Below are 22902 nucleotides of genomic sequence, written 5' to 3'. Positions count from 1 at the left end.
TATATAGTCTCTCTCTACATGTTATATAGTCTCTCTCTGCATGTTATATAGTCTCTCTCTACATGTTATATAGTCTACATGTTATATAGTCTCTCTCTACATGTTATATAGTCTCTCTACATGTTATATAGTCTCTCTCTACATGTTATATAGTCTCTCTCTGCATGTTATATAGTCTCTCTCTACATGTTATATAGTCTCTCTCTACATGTTATATAGTCTCTCTCTACATGTTATATAGTCTACAGGTTATATAGTCTCTCTGTACATGTTATATAGTCTCTCTCTACATGTTATAGTCTCTCTCTACATGTTATATAGTCTACATGTTATATAGTCTCTCTCTACATGTTATAGTCTCTCTCTACATGTTGTAGTCTCTCTCTACATGTTATATAGTCTACATGTTATATAGTCTACATGTTATATAGTCTCTCTCTACATGTTATATAGTCTCTCTCTACATGTTATATAGTCTCTCTACACATGTTATATAGTCTCTCTACATGTTATATAGTCTCTCTCTACATGTTATAGTCTCTCTCTACATGTTATAGTCTCTCTCTACATGTTATATAGTCTCTCTACGTTATATAGTCTCTCTCTACATGTTATATAGTCTACATGTTATATAGTCTCTCTCTACATGTTATATAGTCTCTCTACATGTTATAGTCTCTCTCTACATGTTATATAGTCTCTCTCTACATGTTATATAGTCTCTCTCTACATGTTATATAGTCTACATGTTATATAGTCTCTCTCTACATGTTATATAGTCTCTCTCTACATGTTATATAGTCTCTCTCTACATGTTATATAGTCTACATGTTATATAGTCTCTCTACATGTTATAGTCTCTCTCTACATGTTATATAGTCTCTACATGTTATATAGTCTCTCTCTACATGTTATATAGTCTACATGTTATATAGTCTCTCTCTACATGTTATAGTCTCTCTACATGTTATATAGTCTACATGTTATATAGTCTACATGTTATATAGTCTCTCTCTACATGTTATATAGTCTACATGTTATATAGTCTACATGTTATATAGTCTACATGTTATATAGTCTACATGTTATATAGTCTCTCTCTACATGTTATAGTCTCTCTACATGTTATATAGTCTACATGTTATATAGTCTTTCTCTGCATGTTATATAGTCTACATGTTATATAGTCTCTCTCTACATGTTATAGTCTCTCTACATGTTATAGTCTCTCTACATGTTATATAGTCTACATGTTATATAGTCTTTCTCTGCATGTTATATAGTCTGCATGTTATATAGTCTCTCTCTACATGTTATATAGTCTACATGTTATATAGTCTATCTCTACATGTTATATAGTCTCTCTCTACATGTTATATAGTCTCTCTACATGTTATATAGTCTCTCTACATGTTATATAGTCTCTCTCTACATGTTATATAGTCTCTCTCTGCATGTTATATAGTCTCTACATGTTATATAGTCTCTCCCTGCATGTTATATAGTCTCTCTGCATGTTATATAGTCTCTCTCTGCATGTTATATAGTCTACATGTTATATAGTCTCTCTCTACATGTTATATAGTCTCTCTCTGCATGTTACATAGTCTCTATCTGCATGTTATATAGTCTCTCTCTGCATGTTATATAGTCTCTCCCTACATGTTATATAGTCTCTCTCTACATGTTATATAGTCTCTACATGTTATATAGTCTATACATGTTATATAGTCTCTCTCTACATGTTATATAGTCTCTCTCTACATGTTATATAGTCTCTACATGTTATATAGTCTCTCTCTACATGTTATATAGTCTCTACATGTTATATAGTCTACATGTTATATAGTCTCTCTCTACATGTTATATAGTCTCTCTCTACATGTTATATAGTCTCTCTCTACATGTTATATAGTCTCTACATGTTATATAGTCTACATGTTATATAGTCTCTCTCTACATGTTATATAATCTCTCTACATGTTATATAGTCTCTCTCTACATGTTATATAGTCTCTCTACATGTTATATAGTCTCTCTCTACATGTTATATAGTCTCTCTCTACATGTTATATAGTCTACATGTTATATAGTCTCTCTCTACATGTTATATAGTCTCTACATGTTATATAGTCTCTCCCTGCATGTTATATAGTCTCTCTGCATGTTATATAGTCTCTCTCTGCATGTTATATAGTCTACATGTTATATAGTCTCTCTCTACATGTTATATAGTCTCTACATGTTATATAGTCTCTCTCTACATGTTATATAGTCTCTACATGTTATATAGTCTCTCTCCATGTTATATAGTCTCTCTCTACATGTTATATAGTCTCTACATGTTATATAGTCTCTCTCTACATGTTATATAGTCTACATGTTATATAGTCTCTCTCTACATGTTATATAGTCTCTCTCTACATGTTATATAGTCTCTCTGCATGTTATATAGTCTCTCTCTACATGTTATATAGTCTCTCTCTACATGTTATATAGTCTCTCTCTACATGTTATATAGTCTACATGTTATATAGTCTCTCTCTACATGTTATATAGTCTCTCTCTACATGTTATATAGTCTCTCTCTACATGTTATATAGTCTCTCTCTACATGTTATATAGTCTCTCTCTGCATGTTATATAGTCTCTCTACATGTTATATAGTCTCTCTCTACATGTTATATAGTCTCTCTCTACATGTTATATAGTCTCTCTCTACATGTTATATAGTCTCTCTCTACATGTTATATAGTCTCTCTCTACATGTTATATAGTCTCTCTCTACATGTTATATAGTCTCTATCTACATGTACAGTAAGTGTTGCTAGATAAGTGTCTGCTATTTGACTGAAATGTAAATATTAAATGTATATATTCTCCATGTTCCCATGACCTTATGTAAAAACCTACCCAGGAGCTCAGCATTAGAGCCACTTCAAGCATGTCCAAGTGCATTGACATGTTGTGTTTGACCTGGTCAGAAGGTATACAGGATATATTATTGCCAGTCTGTGTTTCCATTATGTAATCTAAACATTGCAGGCTACGTTGCAGCCCAGGGTACCAAGCCTCCAGCAGCAGACACTTAGTAGAACCCCCCCATTTCATCATCTAAAAATCTAATTGAATCATGTCAACATCGTAGGTCCCCCCCCGTTCTCTATTTCATCATCTAAAAATCTAATTGAATCATCTCAACATCGCAGGTCCTCACCATTAGAGTCCTGGCTACGTTGCAACCCAGTGTACCAGCTCCCAGGAGCAGACACTTAGTTGAAGTCACTTTGTCCAGATTCAGAGAAGGTACCAGCCTCCAGCGCATCAACTTCAGGTTGAGATCCACCGAGGACTCAGCCAGTCTGGTGTGTTATAGATACAGACCGTTAGATAGACACTAGATGCATATAGAGATAGTCTCATGATGTAACCCCCTTCTGATTGGTTGATTTATTGTACCTGTTTGGGTCCATACATTCACTGAGGTTGATTGGTTGATTTATTGTACCTCTTTGGGTCCATACATTCACTGAGGTTGATTGGTTGATTTATTGTACCTCTTTGGGTCCATACATTCACTGAGGTTGATTGGTTGATTTACTGTACCTCTTTGGGTCCATACATTCACTGAGGTTGACCATCCGGGGTCCCATGGCTCCTTTAGGGTTCTTCTCCCATCCTACATTCTTTGGACACGCTGAGGGAACAGAACGCAGAGACTGTTGATAATGACAGAGTATTGATTAGAGTTTACTATTGATTATTGTAGACTGTTGATAATGACATACTATTGATTAGTGGAGAATGTTGATGAAGACATACTATTGATTAGTGGAGACTGTTGATGAAGACATACTATTGATTAGTGAAGACTGTTGATAATGACATACTATTGATTAGAGTATACTATTGATTAGTGGAGACTGTTGATAATGACATACTATTGATTAGTGAAGACGGTTGATGAAGACATACTATTGATTAGTGAAGACTGTTGATAATGACATACTATTGATTAGTGAAGACTGTTGATAATGACAGAGTATTGATTAGAGTATACTATTGATTAGGAGACTGTTGATAATGACATCCTATTGATTAGAGTAGACTGTTGATTAGGAGACTGTTGATAATGACATACTATTGATTAGTGAAGACTGTTGATTATGACATACTATTGATTAGTGAAGACTGTTGATAATGACATACTATTGATTAGTGAAGACTGTTGATAATGACATAATATTGATTAGTGAAGACTGTTGATAATGACATACTATTGATTAGTGGAGACTGTTGATAATGACATACTATTTATTAGTGAATACTGTTGATAATGACATACTATTGATTAGAGTATACTATTGATTAGGAGACTGTTGATAATGACATACTATTGATTATTGAAGACTGTTGATAATGACATACTATTGATTAGAGTATACTATTGGAGACTGTTGATAATGACATACTATTGATTATTGAAGACTGTTGATAATGACATACTATTGATTAGAGTATACTATTGGAGACTGTTGATAATGACATACTATTGATTAATGGAGACTGTTGATAATGACATACTATTGATTAGAGTATACTATTGATTAGGAGACTGTTGATAATGACATCCTATTGATTAGGAGACTGTTGATAATGACATACTATTGATTAGAGTATACTATTGATTAGGAGACTGTTGATAATGACATACTATTGATTAGAGTATACTATTGGAGACTGTTGATAATGACATACTATTGATTAATGGAGACCGTTGATAATGACATTCTATTGATTAGTGGAGACTGTTGATAATGACATACTATTGATTAGAGTATACTGTTGATTAGGATACTGTTGATAATGGCATGCTAATGATTATTACAGACTGTTGATAATGACATACTATTGATTAGAGTATACTATTGATTAGGAGACTGTTGATAATGACATACTATTGATTAGTGGAGACTGTTGATCACTTTGATGTCTGTTAATTTCTGTTGATCTGAATCCGATCTCACAGGTCAACATTCACACACAGTACTTGTGCTTCTATTACGTGTGTATTGCTGTCCTCGTGGGGACCAAAGAATTGATTCCCATCCGAAATCCTATTTTCCCTAACCCTTAACCCTACCATAACACTAAGCCTAACCCCAAACCCCTAACCTTAAAACTCTACCTAAACCCTAATTGTAACGCTAGACCTAACCCCTAAGCCTAAAATATAATTTTTCCTTGTGGGGACATGTCCCCACTTGTCCGAATTTTCCTTGTTTTACTCTCCCTGTGAGTACTTCTGGTAATCACAAGGATAGTTAAACAAACAAACACACACTTCTAACCTAAAACAAAATTTGTCATCTGAAAGTGGAAGAAAAATGTAAATGTCTCTGTATTAATGGAAACTAAAACAGTCTTTCTAGGTGAGTCTCCAACGGGCTTTGCACATCTGAATTATACAATATTTGCCCATTATTCTTCTAAAAATTCTTCAAGCTCCGTCAAATTGGTTGTTGATCCTTGCTAGACAGCCATTTAAGGTCTTTCCATAAATTTTCAAGTCAAAACTAGGCCACTCGGGAACATTCAATGTCGTCGTGGTAAGTAACTCCACTGTTTGGCCTTGTATTTAAGGTTATTGTCCTGCTGAAATGTGAAATAATCTCCCCAGTGTCTGGTGGAAAGCAGACTGAACCAGGTTTTCCTCTAGGATTTAGCTCTATTACATTTCTTCCTTTTTTTAAACTCCCTAGTCCTTACCGATGACAAGCATACCCATAACATGATGCAGCCACCACTATGCTTGAAAATATGAAGAGTGGTGCTCAGTAATGTGTTGTGTTTGCCTCAAACATAACATTTTGTATTCAGGACAAAGTTAATTTCTTGGTCACATTTTTTGCAGTATTACTTTAGTGTCTTATTGCAAACAGGATGCATGTTTTGGAATATTTGTATTCTGTACAGGCTTCCTTCTTTTCATTCTGTCATTTATGTTAGTATCTAGGTGTAACTACAACGTTGTTGATCCATCCTCAGTTTTCTCCTATCACAGCCATTAAACTCTGTAACTGTTTTAAAGTCACCATTGGCCTCCTGGTGAAATCCCTGAGCGGTTTCCTTCCTCTCCGGCAACGGAGTTAGGAAGGACGCCTGTACCTTGTAGTGACTGGGTGTATTGATACACCTTCCAAAGTGTCATTAATAACTTCACCATGCTCAAAGGGATATTCAATGTCTGCTTTTTTGAGGGGACCAATTTACCAATAGGTGCCCTTCTTTGCGAGACATTGGAAAACCTCCCTGGTCTTTGTGGTTGAATCTGTGTTTGAAATTCACTGCTCGACTGAGGGACCTTACAGATCATTGTACAGTCGTGGCCAAATGTTTTGAGAATGACACAAATATTAATTTCCACAAAGTTTGCTGCTTCAGTGTCTTTAGATATTTTTGCCAGATGTTACTATGGAATACTGAAGTATAATTACAAGCATTTCATAAGTGTCAAAGGCTTTTATTGACAATTACATTAAGTTGATGCAAAGAGTCAAAATTTGCAATGTTGACCCTTCTTTTTCAAGACCTCTGCAGTCCGCCCTGGCATGCTGTCAACTAACTTCTGGGCCACATCCTGACTGATGGCAGCCCATTCTTGCATAATCAATGCTTGGAGTTTGTCAGAATTTGTGAGTTTTTGTTTGTCCACCCGCCTCTTGAGGATTGACCACAAGTTGGGATTAAGGTCTGTGAAGTTTCCTGGCCATGGACCCAAAATATCGATGTTTTGTTCACCGAGCCACTTAGTTATCACTTTTGCCTTATGGCAAGGTGCTCCATCATGCTGGAAAAGGCATGGTTCATCACCAAACTGTTCCTGGATGGTTGGGAGAAGTTGCTCTCGGAGAATGTGTTGGTACCATTCTATATTCACGGCTGTGTTCTTAGGCAGAATTGTGAGTGGCTTTGTGAAAATTAATATTTGTCTCATTGTCAAAACTTTTGGCCACGACTGTATGTGTGGGGTACAGGGATGGGGTAGTCATTCAAAAATCATGTTAAACACTATTATTGCACACAGAGTCCATACAACTTATTATGTGACTTGTTAAGCAAATGTTTACTCCTGAACATATTCAGGCTCCTTACCATAACAAAGAGGGTTGAATACCTATTGACTAAAGACATTTCAGCTTTTCATTTGAATTAATCTGTAAACATTTCTAAAAACATAAATCCACTTTGACATTATAGGGTATTGTGTGAAGATCGGTGACACAAAATCTAAATGTAATCCATTTTAAATTCAGGCTGTAACACAACAACATGTGGAAAAAGTCAAGGGGTGTGAATCTCTGAAGGCTCTGTAGAGTTCTACTTTTGAAGAGGGCCCATAGAGCCTTGGTCAACAATGGTGCACTATATAAAGATGGGAATAGGGCACCGTTTGGGATCTTGAGCCGATCAAACCCCACCAAGGGAGAGGTGGTGGTCTCCGCATTAACATTTAAATCCCTCTCCCCCGTCCCCTCTCCCCATCCCTCGCTCTCGCCCCCCCCGTCTCCCCATCCCTCGCCCCCCCGTCTCCCCATCCCCCTTCCCTCGTTCCCCGTCTCCCCTTCCCTCGTTCCCCCGTCTCCCCTTCCCTCGTTCCCCCGTCTCCCCTTCCCTCGTTCCCCCGTCTCCCTTCCCTCGTCCCCGCTCTCCCTTCCCTCCCCCCGTCTCCCCATCCCTCGTTCCCCCGTCTCCCTTCCCCATCCCCGCTCTCCCCCCCCCGTCTCCCCATCCCTCGCCACCCGTCTCCCCATCCCTCGTTCCCTTCCCCCCGTCTCCCCTTCCCTCGTTCCCCGTCTCCCCTTCCCTCGTTCCCCGTCTCCCCTCCCTCGTTCCCCCGTCTCCCCTTCCCCCGTCTCCCCCTTCCCCCGTCTACCCTTCCCCCGTCTCCCCTTCCCTCGTTCCCGTCTCCCCTTCCCTCGTTCCGTCTCCCCTTCCCTCGTTCCCGTCTCCCCTTCCCTCGTTCCCGTCTCCCCTTCCCTCGTTCCCGTCTCCCCTTCCCTCGTTCCCCGTCTCCCCTTCCCTCGTTCCCGTCTCCCCTTCCCTCGTTCCCATCTCCCCTTCCCTCGTTCCCGTCTCCCCTTCCCTCGCTCTCTCCTGTCCTCCAGATAAAACGGCCAAGCTTTGTATATTTTCTCAGCCCCGTGGCTCCGCAGAGCGGGAACGGTGTGTGTGTGTTTACCTGCATTGACAGACTGCTCAGGGATCGGTAGTTTGACCTGGAACACGATGCTGTGCTGAATGTTCCTACTGCCCTGAAGAGTCCTGTCTCTGAAACACATCACCTCCACCACATCTAGTTGGGAGCCCCTGGTACGTACACGTACACACACACACACACACACACACACACACAGAATGTCATACATATTTTTATAATACTACATGTATAACGTAAGATGTATTCAAGAACATTGCCAACACCACTTTGATACGCGCACACACACACACACACACACACACACACACACACACACACACACACACCACCTACACACACACACACCCACACACCTACACACACACCTACACACACCTACACACACACCTACACACACACACCTACACACACACACACCTACACACACACACACACACACCTACACACACACACCTACACACACACCTACACACCTACACACACACACACACACCTACACACACACACACACACACACACCTACACACACCCACACCTACACACACACACACCTACACACACACACACACCTACACACACACCTACACCACACCTACACACACACCTACACACACACCTACACACACACCTACACACACACACCTACACACACACACACCTACACACACACACACCCTACACACCTACACACACACACCTACACACACACTACACACACACCTACACACACACACACACACCTACACACACCTACACACACACACACACACCCACACACACAGAGAGAGAGAGAAAAATGCTAACACGTAGATATCTCCATATCATAGAGTTTACATTAGCTTGACATGCTGTACAGGTCAAAACGCCTTGTAGGAACATACCTCATAACTTCGCAACACAGCCAAGCGTTTATCTAGCTAATATTAACAATAATAATTATTACTAACAGCTTAGTCATGCACAGGAAAGGAAGAGAGAGGTGTACTGGAATATAGAGGCGGATTGGTGCTCATCCCTTCCTGGTACAGGATCACTCACACTGTGCTTGTCAGTATCACTTTACGTAAGCTAGTGTGGGGATTTACCATTCGCAGGTTATGAGAAACAGCAGATTCCAATTTCAAGACTTAATATAATATTAGCCACATATAACTGGCTATAATAACCTGTTATGACTAGTGGAATATACAGGGGAGGGATGTGTTCTATAATAACCTGTTATAACTACATATACAGGGGAGGGATGTGTTCTATAATAACCTGTTATAACTATATATACAGGGGAGGGATGTGTTCTATAATAACCTGTTATAACTATATATACAGGGGAGGGATGTGTTCTATAATAACCTGTCAGTTATAACTATATATACAGGGGAGGGATGTGTTCTATAATAACCTGTCAGTTATAACTATATATACAGGGGAGGGATGTGTTCTATAATAACCTGTTATAACTACATATACAGGGGAGGGATGTGTTCTATAATAACCTGTTAGTTATAACTACTGGAATATAGAGGGGGAGGGATGTGTTCTATAATAACCTGTTAGTTATAACTACTGGAATATAGAGGGGGAGGGATGTGTTCTATAATAACCTGTTAGTTATAACTACATATACAGGGGAGGGATGTGTTCTATAATAACCTGTTATAACTATATATACAGGGGAGGGATGTGTTCTATAATAACCTGTTATAACTATATATACAGGGGAGGGATGTGTTCTATAATAACCTGTTAGTTATAACTACATATACAGGGGAGGGATGTGTTCTATAATAACCTGTTAGTTATAACTACTGGAATATACAGGGGAGGGATGTGTTCTATAATAACCTGTTATAACTATATATACAGGGGAGGGATGTGTTCTATAATAACCTGTTAGTTATAACTACATATACAGGGGAGGGATGTGTTCTATAATAACCTGTTAGTTATAACTACATATACAGGGGAGGGATGTGTTCTATAATAACCTGTTAGTTATAACTACTGGAATATACAGGGGAGGGATGTGTTCTATAATAACCTGTTATAACTATATATACAGGGGAGGGATGTGTTCTATAATAACCTGTCAGTTATAACTACATATACAGGGGAGGGATGTGTTCTATAATAACCTGTTAGTTATAACTACATATACAGGGGAGGGATGTGTTCTATAATAACCTGTTATATAACTACTGGAATATACAGGGGAGGGATGTGTTCTATAATAACCTGTTATAACTACATATACAGGGGAGGGATGTGTTCTATAATAACCTGTTAGTTATAACTACTGGAATATAGAGGGGGAGGGATGTGTTCTATAATAACCTGTTAGTTATAACTATATATACAGGGGAGGGATGTGTTCTATAATAAACTGTTAGTTATAACTATATATACAGGGGAGGGATGTGTTCTATAATAACCTGCTATAACTATATATACAGGGGAGGGATGTGTTCTATAATAACCTGTTAGTTATAACTACATATACAGGGGAGGGATGTGTTCTATAATAACCTGTTAGTTATAACTACTGGAATATACAGGGGAGGGATGTGTTCTATAATAACCTGTTATAACTATATATACAGGGGAGGGATGTGTTCTATAATAACCTGTCAGTTATAACTACTGGAATATACAGGGGAGGGAAGTGTACTCATCCCCTCCCGGTAGTGTGGGATGTGATTGGTGATGTTATGATTGGAACTTTCGTTATTTACCATTTGCTGGCTAGGAGAAACAGCAGATTCCTCAGAGGCCATCCAGGATGCTGGGGCAGAGTGCAGGGGTCATACACACCCACAGTTACCTGCAACATTAACAAAGCATATTTGACCTAACCTTTAAACCAGGAAGTCTCATTGAGGCCAAAATACTGCTTTTCTAAGGGAGACTTTACACAAGAGGATTGTGGATTGTGCCAAGAAACATCAGTGAATTCATAGAGACCTTACCTGAATGAACCAGGAAGTAAAGTGCAAAGGCAAGACATGTAAAAAAAAAAAAAAACACCCACACGCACAGTGTAATGTTTATTGTGCCATTAAATCTAACCAGCAATATAGGACATCCTTATCAGCATATTGATAGTCCAGTCTTACTCCACAGTGAGCAAAGAAGAGTATGTACAGGTAAATTAAAAATAAAGGAAACATCAGTATATGAGTATACTCAACCCCTTAGAGGGCAAGGTAAACTAGCCTGGCTACCCACTCAACCCCTTAAAGGGCAAGGTAAACTAGCCTGGCTACTCACTCAACCCCTTAGAGGGCAAGGTAAACTAGCCTGGCTACCCACTAACCCCTTAGAGGGCAAGGTAAACTAGCCTGGCTACCCACTCAACCCCTTAACCCCTTAGAGGGCAAGGTAAACTAGCCTGGCTACTCACTCAACCCCTTAACCCCTTAGAGGGCAAGGTAAACTAGCCTGGCTACCCACTCAACCCCTTAACCCCTTAGAGGGCAAGGTAAACTAGCCTGGCTACTCACTCAACCCCTTAACCCCTTAGGGGCAAGGAAACTAGCCTGGCTACCCACTAACCCCTTAACCCCTTAGAGGGCAAGGTAAACTAGCCTGGCTACTACTAAACCCCTTAGAGGGCAAGGAAACTGCCTGGCTACCCACTAACCCCTTAAAGGGCAAGGTAAACTAGCCTGGCTACCCACTAACCCCTTAGAGGGCAAGGTAAACTAGCCTGGCTACTAACTAAACCCCTTAGAGGGCATAACTAGCCTGGCTACCCACTAACCCCTTAGGGGCAAGGTAAACTAGTGGCTACCCACTCAACCCCTTAAAGGGCAAGGTAAACTAGCCTGGCTACCCACTCAACCCCTTAGAGGGCAAGGTAAACTAGCCTGGCTACCCACTAACTCAACCCCTTAGAGGGCAAGGTAAACTAGCCTGGCTACCCACTCAACCCCTTAAAGGGCAAGGTAAACTAGCCTGGCTACCCACTCAACCCCTTAGAGGGCAAGGTAAACTGCCTGGCTACCCACTTTAGAGGGCAAGGTAAACTAGCCTGGCTACCCACTCAACCCCTTAAAGGGCAAGGTAAACTAGCCTGGCTACCCACTTGGTCCACTGGCCCCTTAGAGGGCAAGGTAAACTAGCCTGGCTACCCACTTCCACTCAACCCCTTAGAGGGCAAGGTAAACTAGCCTGGCTACCCACTGCCCCTTAGAGGGCAAGGTAAACTAGCCTGGCTACCCACTCAACCCCTTAGAGGGCAAGGTAAACTAGCCTGGCTACCCACTCAACCCCTTAGAGGGCAAGGTAAACTAGCCTGGCTACCCACTCAACCCCTTAAAGGGCAAGGTAAACTAGCCTGGCTACTCACTCAACCCCTTAAAGGGCAAGGTAAACTAGCCTGGCTACCCACTCCACTCAACCCCTTAGAGGGCAAGGTAAACTGCCTGGCTTTCACTAACCCCTTAGAGGGCAAGGTAAACTTGGCTACCCACTCAACCCCTTAGAGGGCAAGGAAACTGCCTGGCTAACTCAACCCCTTAAAGGGCAAAAACTAGCCTGGCTGACCCACTCAACCCCTTAAAGGGCAAGGTAAACTTAGCCTGAATGAACCCCTTAAAGGGCAAGGTAAACTGCCTGGCTACCCACTAGGTCAAGACATGGTAAACTAGCCTGGCTAACTCAACCCCTTAGAGGGCAAGGTAATGCCTGGCTACCCACTCAACCCCTTAAAGGGCAAGGTAAACTAGCCTGGCTACACTAAACCCCTTAAAGGGCAAGGTAAACTTGGCTACTCACTAAACCCCTTAGAGGGCTTAAACTCGGGCTACCCACTGAACCCCTTAAAGGGCAAGGTAAACTAGCCTGGCTACCCACTAAACCCCTTAAAAAGGTAAACTAGCCTGGCTACCCACTCAACCCCTCAAGGTAAACTAGCCTGGCTACCCACTAGGTCCACTCAACCCCTTAAAGGGCAAGGTAAACTAGCCTGGCTACCCACTCAACCCCTTAAAGGGCAAGGTAAACTAGCCTGGCTACCCACTCAACCCCTTAAAGGGCAAGGTAAACTAGCCTGGCTACCCACTCAACCCCTTAAAGGGCAAGGTAAACTAGCCTGGCTACCCACTCAACCCCTTAAAGGGCAAGGTAAACTAGCCTGGCTACCCACTCAACCCCTTAAAGGGCAAGGTAAACTAGCCTGGCTACCCACTCAACCCCTTAAAGGGCAAGGTAAACTAGCCTGGCTACCACTAAACCCCTTAGAGGGCAAGGTCCACTCAACCCCTTAAAGGGCAAGGTAAACTAGCCTGGCTACCCACTCAACCCCTTAGAGGGCAAGGTAAACTAGCCTGGCTACCCACTAGGTCCACTCAACCCCTTAGAGGGCAAGGTAAACTAGCCTGGCTACCCACTAACCCCTTAGACGTCCCTGGCTACCCACTCAACCCCTTAGAGGGCAAGGTAAACTAGCCTGGCTACCCACTCCACTTAACCCCTTAGAGGGCAAGGTAAACTAGCCTGGCTACCCACTCAACCCTTTAACCCCTTAGAGGGCAAGGTAAACTAGCCTGGCTACCCACTCAACCCCTTAGAGGGCAAGGTAAACTAGCCTGGCTACCCACTCAACCCCTTAAAGGGCAAGGTAAACTAGCCTGGCTACCCACTCAACCCCTTAGAGAGCAAGGTAAACTAGCCTGGCTACCCACTCAACCCCTTAGAGGGCAAGGTAAACTAGCCTGGCTACCCACTAACCCCTTAGAGGGCAAGGTCCAGCCTGGCTACCCACCAACCCCTTAAAGGGCAAGGTAAACTAGCCTGGCTACCCACTCAACCCCTTAGAGAGCAAGGTAAACTAGCCTGGCTACCCACTCAACCCCTTAGAGGGCAAGGTAAACTAGCCTGGCTACCCACTCAACCCCTTAGAGGGCAAGGTAAACTAGCCTGGCTACCCACTAGGTCCACTTAACCCCTTAGAGGGCAAGGTAAACTAGCCTGGCTACCCACTAGGTCCACTTAACCCCTTAGAGGGCAAGGTAAACTAGTCTGGCTACCCATCCACATCGCTCTGGCCAACTGACGTTTATTCTCCACCATGTATCTGGATTTGCCTCTCTTCCTGGCAGAAATTCCTAGAATACGAACACATTCTGACCGTTCTGATTGGTCCCAGAAACCGATTGGTTGGGCCAGAGGAGCTACATGATGACGTCATCAACTTCGAGTGGTTTGATTTGTTAAGAGATGATTAAAAAAAATCGCTGATGAACATGTTTTGTAAGTCACACAAACGGCTGGGCTAGGACAGCAGTGTCAGACAATGTACTGAGCGATAGAGTCGTGGAATTAAGTTCATGGTGAGTCGTCAGGCAAAAGGGTGAAACCGTCAATAAATACACGGCCATTCTGGGTGATCACCTTCAACCTATGGCGAATCAGATCTATCCTGATGGGAGTGGTCTCTTCCAGGATGACAACGCCCCCCCCATCCCACAGGGCACCAGTGGTCTCTTCCAGGATGACAACGCCCCCATCCCACAGGGCACCAGTGGTCTCTTCCAGGATGACAACACCCCCCACACTCTCTTCCAGGATGACAACGCCCCCATCCCACACCAGTGGTCTCTTCCAGGATGACAACGCCCCCATCCCACAGGACACCAGTGGTCTCTTCCAGGATGACAACGCCCCCCCATCCCACAGGACACCAGTGGTCTCTTCCAGGATGACAACGCCCCCCCCCACAGGACACCAGTGGTCTCTTCCATCCCACAGGACACCAGTGGTCTCTTCCAGGATGACAACGCCCCCCATCCCACAGGACACCAGTGGTCTCTTCCAGGATGACAACGCCCCCATCCCACAGGACACCAGTGGTCTCTTCCAGGATGACAACGCCCCCCATCCCATAGGACACCAGTGGTCTCTTCCAGGATGACAACGCCCCCCCATCCCACAGGACACCAGTGGTCTCTTCCAGGATGACAACGCCCCCCCCATCCCACAGGACACCAGTGGTCTCTTCCAGGATGATAACACCCCCATCCTACAGGACACCAGTGGTCTCTTCCAGGATGACAACGCCCCCCATCCCACAGGACCATAGTGGTCTCTTCCAGGATGACAATGCCCCCCCATCCACAGGACACCAGTGGTCTCTTCCAGGATGACAACACCTCCCCATCCCATATGACACCAGTGGTCTCTTCCAGGATGACAACACCTCCCCATCCCATATGACACCAGTGGTCTCTTCCAGGATGACAATGCCCCCATCCCACAGGGCACCAGTGGTCTCTTCCAGGATGACAACACCCCCCCATCCCACAGGACACCAGTGGTCTCTTCCAGGATGACAATGCCCCCCCCCCATCCACAGGACACCAGTGGTCACTGAATGGTTTGATGAGCATGAAAAACCATATGCCATGGTGGTTGTCTCAGTCACCGGATCTCAACCCTAGTGAACACCCTAGGGTGACCCTTCTAGAATCGAGGCTATGCCAAGGCGCACTGAAGCTGTTCTGGCTCTTTAAAACACTCTATATACAGTGGGGCAAAAGAGTATTTAGTCAGCCACCAATTGTGCAAGTTCTCCCACTTAAAAAGATGAGGCCTTTTAATTTTCATCATAGGTACACTTCAACTATGACAGACGAAATGAGAAGAAAAAAAATCCAGAAAATCACATTGTAGGATTTTTATGAATTTATTTGGAAATTTATGGTGGAAAATAAGTATCTATCATCATGTCACCAGAATAAGACCCTGGATATTTACTGGAAAAGGAGCATCAAGCTCATCACCGTGCACTTTCACCACCCTGGGAAGTTCATTGTAACTTATTTCATCTGTAACCTAATAAACGGCATGGTTTCCTGAGTCCTAGTGGGAGGACCACACATCATATCATCCAACTTTACAGCAATATGATGGTTATTGGTTATGATGGTTAGGGCTCCCCGAGTGGCGCAGGGGTCTAAGGCACTGCATCTCAGTGCAAGACGTGTCACTACAGTCCCGGGTTCGATTCCGGTCTGTATCACATCCGGCCGTTATTGAGAGTCCCATAGGGCGGCACACAATCGGCCCAGCGTCGTCCGGGTTTGGCCGGGGTAGGCCGTCATTGTAAATAAGAATTTGTTTATAACTGACTTGTCTAGTTAAATAACTTTTTTTTTTTTTTTTAATTTTTATTAAAAATGATTGGATCAATATTTGCACATAAGTGTTTCCACCAGCATTTCTCCCATAATTAATTTTACCGACACAAAAAGATCCCACCCATGTCAAACAAACATTTATAAAATGCCTGCGAAACTTCCTGTTTCCAGCACAGCTGTGGTAATTGTGTATACTTTACTGCATAGGAACTGTGGATGGAAATGTGATTAATAATGACATAGAAATAGAGAAACAAGAACAGTCCTCTCCCATTACAGACCCAACAAAATGGGCCATTCTGATCAGCATAACTCTTTGCTCCCCAACGCCGCTACTGACCTTGTTGAGATCAGTGTTGAAGCTGTCCCAGTCTCGTAGCTGGGCCACCTGGACAGTATCCCCTGTGTACTTGATCAGGAAGTAAGGAACAGCTGAGGTCCCTGTTTCACCGCACAGACTGTCATAGGCTGCCTGTAAGGCTGAGGTCTGGAGGGGAGAGACAGGGTATAGGTCAACACACTGTCATAGGCTGCCTGTAAGGCTGAGGTCTGGAGGGGAGAGACAGGGTATAGGTCAACACACTGTCATAGGCTGCCTGTAAGGCTGAGGTCTGGAGGGGAGAGACAGGGTATAGGTCAACACACTGTCATAGGCTGAGTTCTGGAGGGGAGAGACAGGATATAGGTCAACAGACTGTCATAGGCTGAGGTCTGGAGGGGAGAGACAGGGTATAGGTCAGGGTATAGGTCAACACACCGTCATAGGCTGAGGTCTGGAGGGGAGAGACAGGGTATAGGTCAACACACTGTCATAGGCTGCCTGTAAGGCTGGGGTCTGGAGGGGAGAGACAGGTTATAGGTCAACACACTGTCATAGGCTGAGGTCTGGAGGGGAGAGACAGGGTATAGGTCAACACACTGTCATAGGCTGGGGTCTGGAGGGGAGAGACAGGTTATAGGTCAACACACTGTCATAGGCTGCCTGTAAGGCTGAGGTCTGGAGGGGAGAGACAGGGTATAGGTCAACACACTGTCATAGGCTGAAGTCTGGAGGGGAGAGACAGGGTATAGGTCAGGGTATAGGTCAACACACTGTCATAGGCTGCGGTCTGGAGGGGAGAGACAGGGTATAAGTCAGGGTATAGGTCAACACACTGTCATAGGCTGAGGTCTGGAGGGAAGAGACAGGGTATAGGTCAACACACTGTCATAGGCTGAGGTCTGGAGGGGAGAGACAGGGTATAGGTCAACAGACTGTCATAGGCTGCCTGTAAGGCTGAGGTCTGGAGGAGAGACAGGGTATAGGTCAACACACTGTCATAGGCTGAGGTCTGGAGGGGAGAGACAGGGTATAGGTCAACACACTGTCATAGGCTGAGGTCTGGAGGGGAGAGACAGGGTATAGGTCAACAGACTTTCATAGGCTGCCTGTAAGGCTGAGGTCTGGAGGAAGAGACAGGGTATAGGTCAACACACTGTCATAGGCTGAGGTCTGGAGGGGAGAGACAGGGTATAGGTCAACAGACTGTCATAGGCTGCCTGTAAGGCTGAGGTCTGGAGGGAGAGACAGGGTATAGGTCAACACACTGTCATAGGCTGAGGTCTAGAGGGAAGAGACAGGGTATAGGTCAACACACTGTCATAGGCTGAGGTCTGGAGGGGAGAGACAGGGTATAGGTCAACACACTGTCATAGGCTGCCTGTAAGGCTGAGGTCTGGAGGGGAGAGACAGGGTATAGGTCAACACACTGTCATAGGCTGAGGTCTAGAGGGAAGAGACAGGGTATAGGTCAACACACTGTCATAGGCTGAGGTCTGGAGGGGAGAGACTGGTCAACACACTGTCATAGGCTGAGGTCTGGAGGGGAGAGACAGGGTATAGGTCAACACACTGTCATAGGCTGAGGTCTGGAGGGGAGAGACAGGGTATAGGTCAACACACTGTCATAGGCTGAGTTCTGGAGGGGAGAGACAGGGTATAGGTCAACACACTGTCATAGGCTGAGTTCTGGAGGGTAGAGACAGGCTATAGGTCAACACACTGTCATAGGCTGAGGTCTGGAGGGAAGAGACAGGGTATAGGTCAACACACTGTCATAGGCTGAGGTCTGGAGGGGAGAGACAGGGTATAGGTCAACAGACTGTCATAGGCTGAGGTCTGGAGGGGAGAGACAGGGTATAGGTCAACACACTGTCATAGGCTGAGGTCTGGAGGGGAGAGACAGGGTATAGGTCAACAGACTTTCATAGGCTGCCTGTAAGGCTGAGGTCTGGAGGGAAGAGACAGGGTATAGGTCAACACACTGTCATAGGCTGAGGTCTGGAGGGGAGAGACAGGGTATAGGTCAACAGACTGTCATGGCTGCCTGTAAGGCTGAGGTCTGGAGGGAGAGACAGGGTATAGGTCAACACACTGTCATAGGCTGAGGTCTGGGGAAGAGACAGGGTATAGGTCAACACACTGTCATAGGCTGAGGTCTGGAGGGGAGAGACAGGGTATAGGTCAACACACTGTCATAGGCTGCCTGTAAGGCTGAGGTCTGGAGGGGAGAGACAGGGTATAGGTCAACACACTGTCATAGGCTGAGGTCTAGAGGGAAGAGACAGGGTATAGGTCAACACACTGTCATAGGCTGAGGTCTGGAGGGGAGAGACAGGGTATAGGTCAACACACTGTCATAGGCTGAGGTCTGGAGGGGAGAGACAGGGTATAGGTCAACACACTGTCATAGGCTGAGGTCTGGAGGGGAGAGACAGGGTATAGGTCAACACACTGTCATAGGCTGAGGTCTGGAGGGGAGAGACAGGGTATAGGTCAACACACTGTCATAGGCTGAGTTCTGGAGGGGAGAGACAGGGTATAGGTCAACACACTGTCATAGGCTGAGGTCTGGAGGGGAGAGACAGGGTGTAGGTCAGGGTATAGGTCAACACACTGTCATAGGCTGAGGTCTAGAGGGAAGAGACAGGGTATAGGTCAACACACTGTCATAGGCTGAGTTCTGGAGGGTAGAGACAGGGTATAGGTCAACACACTGTCATAGGCTGAGGTCTGGAGGGGAGAGACAGGGTGTAGGTCAGGGTGTAGGTCAACACACTGTCATAGGCTGAGGTCTAGAGGGAAGAGACAGGGTATAGGTCAACACACTGTCATAGGCTGAGGTCTGGAGGGGAGAGACAGGGTATAGGTCAACACACTGTCATAGGCTGAGTGAGGTCTGGAGGGGAGAGACAGGGTATAGGTCAGGGTGTAGGTCAACACACTGTCATAGGCTGCGGTCTGGAGGGGAGAGACAGGGTATAAGTCAGGGTATAGGTCAACACACTGTCATAGGCTGAGGTCTGGAGGGAAGAGACAGGGTATAGGTCAGGGTATAGGTCAACACACTGTCATAGGCTGCGGTCTGGAGGGGAGAGACAGGGTACAAGTCAGGGTATAGGTCAACACACTGTCATAGGCTGAGGTCTGGAGGGGAGAGACAGGGTATAGGTCAGGGTATAGGTCAACACAGAACTACTAGGAATGATTTAGATCATCTCATGTCTGTGTGGGATATTATAATATATCTGTATGAAAGGAGACATCCAGTCCTTAACCTAACCTCCAGTTCACCCCAGACTGTCTATATAGGAGACATCCAGTCATCAACCTAACCTCCAGTTCACCCCAGACTGTCTATATAGGAGACATCCAGTCATCAACCTAACCTCCAGTTCACCCCAGACTGTCTATATAGGAGACATCCAGTCATCAACCTAACCTCCAGTTCACCCCAGACTGTCTATATAGGAGACATCCAGTCATCAACCTAACCTCCAGTTCACCCCAGACTGTCTATATAGGAGACATCCAGTCATCAACCTAACCTCCAGTTCACCCCAGACTGTCTATATAGGAGACATCCAGTCATCAACCTAACCTCCAGTTCACCCCAGACTGTCTATATAGGAGACATCCAGTCTTTAACCTAATCTTCAGTTCACCCCAGACTGTCTATATAGGAGACATCCAGTCATCAGCCTAACCTCCAGTTCACCCCAGACTGTCTATATAGGAGACATCCAGTCCTCAACATAGGGCCGTGGCAGTCACGAAACGTCATCAGCCGGTGATGGTCAAGCAATTAACTGTCAGGGGAAGACAGACACATCAGGGAAGCAACTCCGCACGTCCTTATCCAATTCCGAGGTGCATGTTGAAGACATTGGAAGAACGGTCCACATTTACTTTTCGTCAGCCAACAAGATGAGTAGTCCTAACGAACAGCAAAAGCACTAGCCTATGTTAATCTATTATCCCCCATAATACAAAAGTTGACCTATTCTATTCTGTGTGAGAAATACATATTCCAAAACATAGTCTGGGACAGTTGTAGGTATGTGATAGATCCCAAACGAATACAACCACTAGTTTAAAAAAAAAAAAAACGCAATGTGGCTGACACAACAAATGTTAATAAACTATTAGGTTATTTCTTCACATTATAACCCCTGCTTAAATTAAGAAAGTTGAGAAATAAATATAGTAGGCCTCGCCTATAGAAAGCTGATGGGATACTCCTCTTTTTAGTAGAGGCCATCACTCTGTTTTCTCACACAATTTCATAGCCTATAGAAACGTTGCTCAACATGATCTCATGGAAGTGTTTGATTAGATGTTCCATTACATTTGCATTGATGTCAGAGTGATTAGAGGGACAATAGAGTGCGGAGTACCAGGCAGTCAGCAAGTTTGGCAGGCTACTAATGACCATCAGCAGCATCTGAGCTTGGAGAAGCCTAATTATCGTGACTAAACGGTCACGTGGAATTTGACTTCCTTTATGACTTGAGACCGCCGGTGTGGCGGTAATACGGTCCCCGCAACATCCATACCTCAACCTAACCTACATTTAATACGGTCCCCGCAACATCCATACCTCAACCTAACCTACATTTCACCCCACACTGTCTGTACAGCCCTACTCCTTACTCATTTATGCATTTAAATATAATTCTTATTCATTTAACCCTTGGTGCAACCAGGTATTGTGAATTGTAAACATCCATACCTCAACCTAACCTACATTTCACCCCACACTGTCTGTACAGCCCTACTCCTTACTCATTTATGCATTTAAATATAATTCTTATTCATTTAACCCTTGGTGCAACCAGGTATTGTGAATTGTAAACATCCATACCTCAACCTAACCTACATTTCACCCCACACTGTCTGTATAGTCTTTCCTAGGATTGCAAGATTCCTGTAACTTTCCCAAAAAGTCCTAGGTTTTCCATAAATCCTGTTTTCCTCCTTATTCCTTCCTATTATTTATTTAGGGAAAACCTGGTAAGTTCGGGGAAGTAAAAAAACATGAGCTGGCGCCCAGAATAATAGTTTGTGTGGAGGCGCTGACTAACGGAGAATAAACTATCAACTATCATAATAAAGTTGCACACTCCATGTATAACCTCCCAACAATTTAATGGGTATTTACCGATGTGAAGGCACAGTGATGGTGAAGGCATCAGTGATATGGTGAAGGCATCAGTGATGGTGAAGGCACAGTGATGGTGAAGGCATCAGTGATGGTGAAGGCACAGTGATGGTGAAGGCATCAGTGATGTTGAAGGCATCAGTGATATGGTGAAGGCATCAGTGATATGGTGAAGGCATCAGTGATATGGTGAAGGCATCAGTGATATGGTGAAGGCATCAGTGATATGGCATCAGTGATATGGTGAAGGCATCAGTGATATGGTGAAGGCATCAGTGATATGGTGAAGGCATCAGTGATATGGTGAAGGCATCAGTGATATGGTGAAGGCATCAGTGATATGGTGAAGGCACAGTGATATGGTGAAGGCATCAGTGATATGGTGAAGGCATCAGTGATATGGTGAAGGCATCAGTGATATGGTGAAGGCATCAGTGATATGGTGAAGGCACAGTGATATGGTGAAGGCACAGTGATATGGTGAAGGCACAGTGATATGGTGAAGGCACAGTGATGTGAAGGCATCAGTGATGGTGAAGGCACAGTGATGGTGAAGGCACAGTGATGTGAAGGCACAGTGATGTGAAGGCATCAGTGATGTGAAGGCATCAGTGATGGTGAAGGCACAGTGATGTGAAGGCACAGTGATGGTGAAAGCACAGTGATGTGAAGGCACAGTGATGGTGAAGGCATCAGTGATGTGAAGGCACAGTGATGTCCATTAAATTGTTGGAATTGTATTTATTTTGATAGTTTATAGTACAGGGAAGTAACCAGAATTTTTGCAACCCTAGCCCCAGTCCTTCCCCACATATGTGACAGTCACCTTGGTAACCTGGTTCAGCCCAGACTGACTCTGTGTTCCCCTACTGTCAGTGTTCCCCTACTGTCTGTATTCCATTCCCCTACTGTCTGTATTCCATTCCCCTACTGTCTGTATTCCATTCCCCTACTGTCTGTATTCCATTCCCCTACTGTCTGTATTCCATTCCCCTACTGTCTGTATTCCATTCCCCTACTGTCTGTATTCCATTCCCCTACTGTCTGTATTCCATTCCCCTACTGT

General features: G+C 44.2%; 1 protein-coding gene across 3 annotated transcripts in view; it reads right to left on the bottom strand.

The window, feature by feature from the left end:
* Positions 1 to 22902, bottom strand: part of atg7 (ATG7 autophagy related 7 homolog (S. cerevisiae)) — a 113518-nt gene that overhangs the window by 86596 nt on the left and 4020 nt on the right. For all 3 annotated transcript variants that reach the window (XM_042324899.1, XM_042324897.1, XM_042324898.1), the window contains exons 7-11: positions 16697 to 16843; positions 10951 to 11039; positions 8243 to 8370; positions 3607 to 3697; positions 3218 to 3362 (exon numbers count right to left, since the gene is read on the bottom strand). In XM_042324899.1, coding sequence (XP_042180833.1) covers positions 3218 to 3362; positions 3607 to 3697; positions 8243 to 8370; positions 10951 to 11039; positions 16697 to 16843 — 600 coding nt within the window. The remainder of the gene's footprint in view (positions 1 to 3217; positions 3363 to 3606; positions 3698 to 8242; positions 8371 to 10950; positions 11040 to 16696; positions 16844 to 22902) is intronic.

The sequence above is a fragment of the Oncorhynchus tshawytscha genome, linkage group LG07, assembly GCF_018296145.1.
Source record: "Oncorhynchus tshawytscha isolate Ot180627B linkage group LG07, Otsh_v2.0, whole genome shotgun sequence".
In the NCBI taxonomy this organism is placed as follows: domain Eukaryota; kingdom Metazoa; phylum Chordata; class Actinopteri; order Salmoniformes; family Salmonidae; genus Oncorhynchus; species Oncorhynchus tshawytscha.
The sequence above is the reverse complement of the archived record's forward strand: the minus strand, read 5'-3'. Positions and strand labels throughout refer to the sequence as shown.